Source organism: Gallus gallus, chromosome 9, assembly GCF_016699485.2.
Source record: "Gallus gallus isolate bGalGal1 chromosome 9, bGalGal1.mat.broiler.GRCg7b, whole genome shotgun sequence".
Taxonomy (NCBI): Eukaryota; Metazoa; Chordata; class Aves; order Galliformes; family Phasianidae; genus Gallus; species Gallus gallus.
Genome location: NC_052540.1, coordinates 19,557,119 through 19,569,005, shown reverse-complemented (window position 1 = coordinate 19,569,005; position 11,887 = coordinate 19,557,119). Strand labels below are relative to the sequence as shown.

Genomic DNA, 11,887 nt, shown 5'->3' with positions numbered 1-11,887 from the left:
TACATGGCAAAGGTTAAAGGATGGGTTGGACTAGAATAGAATGTATGTTGGAGCCAAAATCACTCTGACATTAAAGTAGTTAAATTTGCTAAAGCATGCCTAGTGCAGTAAGGGAAAACCTGTTCAGACTTCCAAACTATTTCATTAGTTTTCAAGTTCTTACAGCTTGAGGAAGCTCTTAACTTTACAGGGGATAGATAAATAAGTGATACACAACCCAAGCAAACAAATGGAAGTAGTATTTATTTCTGAAGCACTGAACTCACAGTACAATGTTGTATTGAAGTAGAAACTATGTAAGTAAATTATATTGTAGGTTGGTTAATCATTCACTCAGACCCACAGGGAACAATGGTATCACATAAGAATACTTAAGAAAAATCTGCAGATAACCAAAGGTGCAATTACAAGCAAATTTAAGCAGCATAGTATAAGGTGCTTTGTTTCAGCATTTGTATAATCAATTTAAACATTACCAGACAGATTAAAGAAATCTCACTTCTACTGATGATAACAAATGGGAGAATCTAGAACTCATTCACGTGCTAGTTGGTAATAGGAAAGTGCTTTAAGAAAAACAGTTCACAAGGTGAAGATGTGTTTTACATAGTTCACTGTGCTCTTCAACTGTAGAATTTAATTTTGGGGCTACCATTTACATTATTATGTACCAATTATAGGCAAGATTTAATTGCAGGATTTAGTGATACATCAGCGATACATGTGCTAGAACTTATTATAAAACAATATTCTAGTATATCACTCCATGATAAGAATTCACAATCAAACATTAACTATTAAGCTTACATTTCTGCAGTGAATCAAAGTCCAATTATCGTTTTACTGCTTTACCCCACACAGTGCTTCTTGCACCATGCACTATGGGTCAGTTTCTTTGAGGTTTCAGTGATGTAACCAAAAGGACAGCATTTTTAAAGCAGCAGAAAATGGTTTCTGGAAAATCTCTTAAAAAGGCCATAAAAAACCAACAGTATAGGATAAAAAACTAAGTTTTAAAACTAGTGTAGTAAGAGGCAGCAATGTTTGCAGCAAACATAGTTTGAGGTGTTTGGCATCACAAAGTGTTTCATCTTTTATGCAGGATGATGTATTTGGAGGAAATTCTATTTCCACATTAGAAGTAGGGAAGCACGTACAATAAAACAGCCTTAAGGAACCACTCCCTGCCCCCAGTTTCCAGTCGCTACCAGTTAGTGCTTGACATCCTATAGGATAAAGTATGTCTAAACATATCTTTCAGGTTTTACATGAACTGGACACTGAAAGGGACTTGACAAAATACTAACAAAACCTAGTTCCAAATGTAGTAATGCACCAGGCACTTCAGAAGGTCATGAAGTAACTTATTTGTACCGACTCAGCCAGCAAGGAAAAATACCTCATTTTAAATTCACTTAAAACCAGATGAAAGCAAGATTATTTCAATAACGTACATTTCAGATCCCTTTTGTGTGGTTAGTCTCACCCTTCTGATTCACTAATGCAGACAGAACTGGAATTGCAAGAAGCTGGGTACGGTACAGACGTATTTATCAGATTCTCAACTTGTAATTAAAGTTTACACATCCTCATCTATTCTCATACTGCAGAATTCACTCACTTGCTGCACTGCTTCTAAAGCCATTTGAAGTTTTTAAGACTGTATTTTTACAGGGAAACCACAACATGCAGGCAAATCAAATATTAACGTACTGATGTTACATAAATGAGTTACCAGAGAACTCCCTCTTTCATACACTTTGAGAGAAAGTGTCAAAGAAGATCAACCTGCAGGCTGTCACTTATAGCCACCATGTAGGTAACAGCAGCACTACAGGTCTACACATAGTGCCCAACTGTGGTGCCTAAGCCTACTGATGAGTAACTAAAAATAGATGAATGGTATCTCATTTTAAGCCCATCTTTATTTATGCAGGGAAATACCTGATCCAGTTGTGATCTCTATTATCCTCCTAACAGCCTCTTTTCCACTCTTGGTGCACTTCCTTTTATCTGGTGCTTCTGGGAAGTCTGAACACTGGACCTTGAATCAAGCAATATAACCAAACACCATTACTCTGAAGAACAGGATTACAGTTTCACTGCAAGCCTGAAAGAGGAGAAGCTATGTTAGGAAGGTGGTAAGACCTGAAATAATATGAATGATTGACAACCACTAGCCTCTATACATACGTTACTACTTGTGCTGTGACAGCAACTAATGACCTTATACCACACAAACATTTTACAGTCCTTCAATTCTTACAGGATTATATGATATTAGTGATATTAGTGGTAACATTGGCTAAAGTATTAACACTGAGAAACTTCTGGACTTTCCTCATATCAGAGTCCCTTAAAAATCAACACGGATTTTAGTGAGCAAAAATCTACCTCTTTAAATGAAATTACTTGGCACTCATCAATAAAACCATCTTTACACGTCTTTCCTGATCAGCACTGGCTTGCTAAGACTACAAAACACAGAGAATACTTGAAAGTGAAGCTGGCTTTGCAGAATGTTTCACTGTTTTTTCAACCATACTCTTTGCAATAAAACTACCAGCGGATATCAACATTCCAGCTACTAAAATACTGACCAGGTAGTGGAAGACAGCACAAGTGCTCCCACACATGGACAAGACTTCACCCACAGAACAGCTGTGTCATAAATTAGTTGTATTTGTGCTTCTAGTGCAGTCCCATTATCAGCAGGAACATCCTCCTTCAGAATCCACAATCAACAACTTCAAGCCTCTCAACAATCCTATGTAAAAAGTGCTTTTTATGCAAAACTAAAGTACTCCTTAAATATTACGTATTGCATTCAAGGCAGTATTTGTGATCATCATTCTACAAATGTACGTTTGTGCTCGAAAAGCTCATCAGAGAAATCTTTCTAGACCCTTACCTTAGATCAACAGCTGCAAAAGCCACACTGTAAGCCTCCTACATATCAAGAATATTCACACCTTTGATGTTTTTTTCCTTCCACTTAGCTGTAAGAGACCAGTTAGCAATATGCATTACCTCCAAGTAGACAAGCATCTGTACATAAGGTATAACACAGAGATTACACAAACCTACACAGCAGCTTAGGGTGGGGCCTTCAATATATGTGAAAGTGCTGACCACGAGACCCAGGAGACAAGCATGACACAAAATCCTCCAGCCAACACAGCTGAGACCCAAAAGTGCAAAAAGCACATTCATAAATCTATATGGAGAAGAAATGGCACATGACAGAGCTCCTCCATGTTTAGCTCTGTCCATCCCTGTCCCACCCAGCATTCAACAGAAAATGTGTTTTGGTTTAAATACACCGTAAGATGGTCTTTTCTCTCCATCTCTAGTAAACTAAGTTTGGGGAAAGCTGGGAAAAAAAAAAAAAGCATCCTAAAAGGATTCTTTTGCAGAGTCATTGTCTGCATCCTTGAACTACTGACAATTAGAAATCTGGTTAGATGACTTTATAGCTAAAGGTATGCTAACTCTCTATGCCATACTGGTAAGAGAAAATAACCCTGCAAGCTTTTATATACACGATTTTGACATGAATAGTCTCAATCAAATCAGCAGAACTACTTGTGTTATAAATTATGTGGATGCCTATTTATTTGTAAAACTCAGACTCACAGCTCGGCTGTCACTGCATTCTTTGATGGCCCAGAGCTATACAGTTGTTAATGTGTAAGAAATCTCTTAAGTTATTATTGAGCTGTAAGTTTCTGCACTGATATTGTGATGAGAGCAGTCATCTGTAACAGGCAGCAAGTGGAACAGTATGTCATGCAGTGGCATGCTACAGCTACCAAAGTCTCCATACTACACACACTTCTGCTCAAACTACAGTTAAGCAACACCTGAACATTTGCTTTCAGCTAAGATCAAGATGAAGAAGTGATCCAAAGCTACTGTAAGTCTGCTCAAATACTTATTTGTTCACATTTCTTTTCTCTTGTTGACACATCTGCAGTTATGAAGGACTCTCTGTGCTACCCAAAAGGCTGGATTCTAACTTGTGGTTTAACCAAGAAGTTATTAGAAGAGAAAACTACAATTGCAGGGAAGAAATGAGGAAATGGATGATTGCAGGACATCAGCCTATTTGAGTAATCATACTGACTGAAGTGTAACAAGGGTTTTACTTTCCATCTTTTCTGAAAAAAATGACAAGGATTAATGAATGTAATGGACTTGCAATGTAGTCTGTTTAAAAACTCTCATTCTTGTGATCCAATCCAACTGAGTTTAAATCAACAAGATGATTTTTTCTGTTGTTTTTTTGTTCTCTCTATAAGGAAGGTGATAAAATCTTACAAATATGCCAAATGTGAGGCACGGGCCAGGTTTGCTGGGAGAAATTGGCAGTTCGTTGGCAAGCCCCAGCGTGAACAAGCAGCAGCCTTAAGCTCCCAGAGCACTCAGTCACTGGAGATGGCTGAGCTTCCTCACTGGAGCACTCTGTTCCTATTGCAAAGCAGGGCTGCTGAGTGATAGGAGCCAGATGAGTGGGGCAATCTGCATACCCATTTCAACCATCCGGGTGCATTTCTTTAAAACACAAAACACACTATGAATCTGAGACGAGTGTAATTGTTGTAATTCTATTGGAAGAAAGCTTGATAGTCAGGTTCAGTTCAGTGCTCTGAGAAGGCTGCCCTGAGCTAATGCTGCTCTTTCAATTAGCAAGTAAAGTAGGATGGAAGCTGATGGAGAAAAAGGGAAAAAGCCATCGAACACATCTCCACCTCTAGCTAAGATCCTACAGCGATCTCCATTCTTTTCTACAGGAACAGAAATATTGCAGGAATTACTGTGAGATATAGCCCACAACAGCAATCTGAACACAGAATACAAAATCCCCTGAAATAAAACAAATGAAAAGGATTTGTAGCATACACATCGGGTGTGATGGAAGCACCTTAATAAATCAATTAAAATCAGCAAGACTTTCTCTTCTGAAAGAGGGTCAAACTTAATTTGTGGGGAAAGCTATGCAAAATGGTATCATAAGCCTGGGAAAATCTGTCTGACCTGAACAGAAGCAGAAGCAAGTGGTATGCAAAGTTGTTCTAGAGGAATATTGCTGCAAGTATTTTTTTTGTTGTTCTTTTGAGTAAATTCCAAAGTCTCTGAAATAGACTTTAGTTGCACTTGAAAGTTTGTGCGTACAGGCATGATGTTTTAAAAACTGATTTTAATGGCACAGCAATACTGGCAAACTCTAATATGTGTGCTGCTCTATCAGGGTAAGTTATTATAGCTGTATCTGATTTAAAGTCCCAAGTAATGCCAAAATAGGTGAACGAAAAACCTTCCAATACACATAAGGCCCACATTCTTACTTGTGTTCATGAATACTTAAAGCATAACTCATTACCTATGGCTCTCCCAAAACCAGAGAAGACATAGTGCACCAGAAGAACCAGAGCAGACGTGCATTCATCATGTCTGCAATGGGCTCCTGGCATCTGTCAGTGATTAGCAAGAGTTGTGCATAAACACTAGCTGCAGTCCTCCTGGAAGCTGTCTCATAAAACAAAAATTAAAACAATCGTGGAAGTCTCATGCACATAACGCTGATTAACTGCAGGTCTAAATAGGACTCACAACATAAGTCCACATTTTTAAATATGCCTCAAGCTATTATCAGTTCGCAGCGAAGTACACCTACTTTTTACATCGCCAAAGAACAGTACAATCAGAAGACAGGTTAAAAGTTAGCCAGTGACATTTCTGTATAAAAATAATAAAACTTTTAGACAGGAGCCAAAAGATAAATATCTAAGATATCTTCAGTCTTCAATTAGCTCATTAAAACAGAACATATTCTTTAAAACTTATGTTACAAATATGCTACATGGCATATCTTACAGAAATGCTACAAATGGGAACCTACTGTCTCCATCATCTGAGAATCTTTCAAATGAACATTGCCAAACACCGAACCTTCACAATTAAGTTTATTTGACAACAGTAACTGAAGACAGAAAAAAAGCCCAAACAAACTAGAAAGTGCCTAGCAACTTTCCTCCAAAACAAACCCAGACATCAATTAATTCTCCAAAGCCTTTACGCCATTTGGATTAGGGCTCTCACCATAAATTAGCACGTAACAGCAATGGCTTGTCCTAACTTGGAGTTTCAGTGGTTGATAAAAATTAATAACATCCGCTATCAGAAAGCTCAAGTGGCTGTAATTAAAAGAATCAATGCTCATGTTGATCTCTGGAATATAATGGTAGAAGGTCTCTTAAAAGAAAGAAAAAATAATCTAATTAAAGGCAAATGAAGCACAACTTTTTCTGCAATCCTAATGGACTCTTTAAGGTCATCAGTTGAATATTACACACATTAGTCCAACTGTCACAAACCTTCCTTTCAGCCAGTAAATGTGCATTGATCCCTTTTGATCTAGGACAGCAGTTCTCAAATTTTAGATCAATTTTTCTTTTCAGGAATACTTAGGGAAATATTTAGGCAGACCCTACACACTCATTTATTATGCATCAAATTGCATAAAATACAAAATACATTGTTTGCAGACACATACACATATTCCAATATATACACGGTAATTCTATCAGCACACATGCCCTTCCTTCCCCCTAGGAGAGCTTAGGGAGCTAGGCCTGTACATAAGGGAAATGGAGCTGCAAGAGGAAAGGAACAGAAGGTGCAAAATTTCTCTAACAGCATCTTTACACAGGTAATGGGGAAGCAAAGATTGAGAAGGTGCTGCTGCCTCAGAGCCCATCTCTGAGGGTGTCAGTAAGTGGGGAAACATTTGTTCCATATAAAACATAAGAGAGTGAAGAAAGAGACACTGATCTCACTGCCACGGTCTGAAGCATTCGAGCCAGTATCTCCTGCCAGAAGTACAAACAGGGCCCTAGAGATTTTTCCCAGTGCTGCCTAGAAGGGGTACATTCTTCCTGCTCACCTACAGCTATAGGCTCCTTCCACTGCCATGGCAGCTGCTCCTACACAGAGTTCCTCATCATGTTCCTTCCTTGGGCTGCAGCAAGCCCAGCTCACACTAGTCAGTGGACAAAGAGGTGCTTGGAAGCTTCCAGTGAGGCAATGGGAATGCACTACAAGGAAAGACAAGTTAGAAGACGAAATGGTAACAGGAAAAAGAGGCTGTGAGATATGCCATCCTTTCTCTCAACCACCAGTCTTTAGGGTAGACTCCTCTCAGCATAACTTGCAGCCAGAACTAACTAAACCACTCATGCCTAGGCACTGGGAACCTGACCTGAGTGTTCTCACACCAGGATCTGCATTTGAGAACTGCTGGTCCAGTTTAACTAGCAGTATGCAGAACTAGAAACCTAATATCTTAATGCCCTCTTAGTGCACAGCAGCATACAAGGAGTAAAGTAATATATGTGCTTCAGTTAGCTCTGGCAAGAGTGTAATGCCATTGCATTTCAGTAGCCTGATAGTTAGGACTTTAATGAGACGTCTACATGGCTTATAGTATTTCCAAACAAAGAAAATACTACAGTGGCAGAGATGAGGGTAAGTCTATACAAGAAAAACAGGCTGCCAACCTACTCTATACAAACAATTTGCCCAAGACTAAAAGAGATTTGGAGAGCACAACTAAATGCATAGCATTTTACCATTATTAGTGCTTCCACGGGGTCTGTGGACACTCAGTTATTTCAGTCCAAAAACTGCTGTATATGGGAAGAGTCATAATTGACAATACAGCAAGAAAATGTAAATGGTGTTTAGGTTATGAGGGTGCTGGGGTGTTGATCTTAAACTTACAAGTACATATTGGGGAATATTTAACAGAATATTACACTTCATGTTTTCCCATGAACTCCCACTTTAACTCAGTGCATTATTCAGGCTTCACCATGAACTTATTAATTGCTGGAAACTGCAAAGAACTACATGATATAATCAGCAGAATATTTTCTTTAAGTCTGTGTGGGGAAAACCCCAGATGTTCAACAAAACATCACAGTAACACTCATGCCATGCTGAAGTCACTGGCATATTACTGCTGGTTTAGTCACAGAGTAACTTGCTTAAACCTTCATTGTTCAACCCCTATGATTCTTTCAGTGAATTGATACGTGCACAAATTTTTAATGCAGGTCCAAGCTTAATATTCATTGCACTCATAAGGTGATCCTCCTTCAACAAGAGGAGAGCTTGTCCATCAATTTCTTGTGCTCTAAATTCGTCTGCAATATCTTGACAACCTAAAGGCAACAGAAAAACAATTACTGGGTTAGAAACGTGCATTCTTAGACACAATGACTGTCCATACTTGAGCTTTACAGTTACACAGTTCCCAGTGCTTACCTCTTTACCTGTGGAACCCACAGTATATGAAGGAGTTCAATAACAAGAACTTTTAAGATAATATGAAAGTCATATTTACTACAGTACCTAATTACACCATAACTACTTATGAATTACTGGAAAGTTCAAGCCCTAGCACAGACAGTTTTCTCATTTCATTAAGAAAAACTGTTGCCATGGTCTTGCAATTGGAAGAAAGAGATGAAATCACAAAAATAGCCACCATTCACGTGGATTCTTTCAAACAATAAAAAAATGTGCTTATTCTACTGTTAGCTACATCTCAAAGAGAAAATTCACTTACTTACATTTTCCAAAATATGTTAACTCCATTGAGATAAACAAACAGAATTTTGATTTGCAGGCTTTAGCACAACTATCTCACAAGTACATTTATCAGTAGTTCATTTATTATCAAACAACTGAAATTGGTTGGATTTTTTCTTTAAATGGTAAACTCCTTCTGAACACAGAGTAGCATGGGATCAAACTACTGAGGCCTGCAACATACATAATAAAGGGAGCTCTTCATGGATTGGACTGTTTAATGGAGCTGAAGGCCCCTTTCCATTTAACAACACTATGGAAACAAAAAGTTGCTCAAGAGCTGTCTTGTTTGTGTAACAGAGGTGCAGACATCTAAATGTGAATAAGAGCACTCATTGTCCATTGTTTATTTGAACCTTCATTCCTCATAGCCACACATTTCCTGGTTTCAATACATTCATGTTAGTCAATCCAATCATTCCTCCATATGTCTCAGAGCCTTTCAGACACATTTTAGTTTAGGCTCCACTTTCCACTCCTGTTCGCAGTTATTCCTCAACAAAGCATTTTGGTTTTGTTCTTTGTTGTTTTTTGAGCTTTTTTTCCTGCATTTTTTGAAGAACTTTTCCACCCCAGACAAGAGCAATCATTATAAAGGTTCGCTGACAATCCACAAAGCTTCTGTAGGCTAAGTATTTCCTGTGACAGGTATTGTGTTTTGTTTAACTTGAGACTTGAACGTGGTGATTGTCAGGGCACACCATTTACAAAAGAAGCTTTTATATTTAGGAACAAAAGTAGTCCTAGAAAACAGAATATTAGTTTTTGTTTGAGGCCTTTTTCTTTTCAAACAGGACTTGCTTTATGTACTTGCTTTTCTTTAAAAACCCACAACCTTTCCTCAAAGTCATTTTGGAAAAACAAAAGATGGAAGTTGAATGCACTTCAGTACCCCTTCCAATCACATCTGGGTGTTTTTGCAATTGGTTGTGCAATTACTTAACAAGGAAGGGTGGGAGACGCACAAGAGAATGTTAACCTTGCAACTACAGAAAGAAGGGAGGAGCAGCTCTGCTGGGGCTTAAACTGCTGCTGTCTCTTTGACTAGGAGGAATTAACAGTAGAAACGTCCTGCCATCTACATTCTTCCAAGACTCCAGAAGCATTCAGAATTCTGATGAGGACAATTGATGCTACAACTAGAACTCAGCTTACAGACTGAAAAAAAAACAACAGGAAATCAAAACAGATGTCCCTAACATTTCTGAAATAGAGAAGCTGACAGAATAAAATTTCAAAGTGCCGAAATATGAATGTAGCTATGTAACAAAAATTCTGGCAGGCAGTGAATATTAAATATATATACATATTTTTTAAGAGGAACTAGATCTTAATGTGTATAGAAATTAGTAATTGCAATAATTTTTCAATGCATACATAAAAATATCAAGTGTTAAAATGCAATGATTAACTCATTTGCAGAAAAATAGAGAAGATTCAGCAGCTGATGAAATATTCTATAAGTGATTGTTTCAAAATAGAAACAACATTTTAAAGATAATATTTTTGTTTTCATACTTGCAATTATGTTTATAAACGTGTTACCTTTTCAAGAACATGAACAACCCTTTATTCTTTTACAGAACCTAGGATCAGGGGGTTACGGAGTAAACTGGAGCTTTCAAAGTACAATAATAGGATAAAAATACAGACAGCAGCAATGTAATCATATTCCAGTAACACCAGTAAAACATAGAAATACATTGCCTTAAACCTAAGGAACTTCACTTGTTTCTACAGATATCACCAAAAGTTCCCAGATGCCAATAACATAACTTAATTGTAATTGATGCCATCAGAAGAAAGGTTGATTTAAAACATCTCTAATTCAATCTTTTTTGGGTGACCTATATTAAAAAAATTAACTGGCCATACACATGCATGCGTTTCAGCAAATAAGGATACATTTCTTACAGGTTATTAGCCTAATGGGATACACACCGAAATGGTTCAGCATTCCAGAAAATAGTAGAAAATTAGGAAAAAGTCTAAGCTAGGTTAAAATGTTTAGACATGCGAGTTATGTGGATAAACAACAAAGATTCTCAGATGACTGTTATTATGGAGACCTATCTTGTCTTCTGAAAGGGTTACAAAATCTGATCAAATGGAATGGAATTCCTGGGAAAGGGTGGGGTGTAAAACTTCGGTTATTCTTTTTTAGTGATTGATATCATGATAAGCCTTTCAAATTTTTCACTTGCATAAAAGGAAGAGCCTCCCTTCTTGCTTTTCCTACTGAATAAGCAGTAAAGAGGGAACTGAAGAAATAAATGTAAAGGGGAAGAAGCGTGTCTGATCTCTCTACTGACCTCTTAAGAGAAATCAGACTGAAGGGAAGAACACCTCTAATCTCCATCAGCTGGGGTGCAACAGCAGAAGTGGGACTAGTTCTATCAACACGGGATTTGTGCTGAAGGAACAAGCAAGAGGAAACAAATCACATTCCAGTCTCTATCAGCAACTAGCGAGTACATTCGTGCTGTTACCATACCACCTGCTCCTCAGAGAGATGCTAAAAACCAGGAGATATACTGTTAAAAATCTGCAACAAGTAACTGCACATTACATACCAGGCAAAGAATGTATAAACGCCCAAACTTCATCAACAGTCCATACCGAAGGGTCTGACTGCACCACTGGTAACAAGTTAATGCTCTCTGGCATTTTCCTCATTCTTAGTTCCCTAAGTTCACGTTCTCTCTCCCTCTCACTCTGTCTTCGCAGACGGGTGGTCATCGCAGTTGGAACAGCATCTTCATGAGAAGCCACGTCTTCTTCTGCAGACGGATAAGTAATTGGAAGCTGGAAGATACAGTACAAATACACTACACTATTATATTTTATTTGTAATTCCCAAAACAATGCCATAGTTTTAAGCAAATATTCCACAGACCTGTCTAAGAAAATGATCTCGTGGTGCCCCATCAGGGCCACTCGGTCGACGCCCGCGTCGCCCAAGACTTTGGCTATCTGATTTCCGATTCCAACGATTGGTCTTGTCTGATGCAAACAGCCCAAATTTCTTAGTGCAACTAAGGCTGTGCCTAAAGAAGTAAGATATATTCAATAATGCACTAATAGTTTTTTGGACTGAATTCAATCCACTTAGCAATAAAATGACATCATCGTTGTCTACAAAAATGCTGCCTAATTCCAGACAACAGCAGGTGTCACAAATGTAAGAAAGAAAAGGCCATGTACTCTAACCCCTTGTCTTGAAACAGGATCA

The 11,887-nt window shown here is 38.1% G+C and overlaps 1 protein-coding gene across 9 annotated transcripts in view; it reads right to left on the bottom strand.

The window, feature by feature from the left end:
• Nucleotides 1-226: 226 nt before the first annotated feature.
• Nucleotides 227-11,887, bottom strand: part of PHC3 (polyhomeotic homolog 3) — a 30,646-nt gene continuing 18,985 nt past the window's right edge. For 7 of the 9 annotated variants that reach the window (XM_004943490.5, XM_426714.8, XM_004943491.5 and 4 more), the window contains 3 exons: nucleotides 11,552-11,702; nucleotides 11,229-11,460; nucleotides 227-8,225 (listed from right to left, as the gene is read on the bottom strand). In XM_004943490.5, the coding sequence (XP_004943547.2) occupies nucleotides 8,071-8,225; nucleotides 11,229-11,460; nucleotides 11,552-11,702 (538 nt within the window). In that variant the 3' untranslated portion in view covers nucleotides 227-8,070. Of the gene's footprint in view, nucleotides 8,226-10,967; nucleotides 11,069-11,228; nucleotides 11,461-11,551; nucleotides 11,703-11,887 lie in introns of those variants that run through there. The other 2 variants (XR_212796.5, XM_004943494.5) reach the window with 2 other exon arrangements.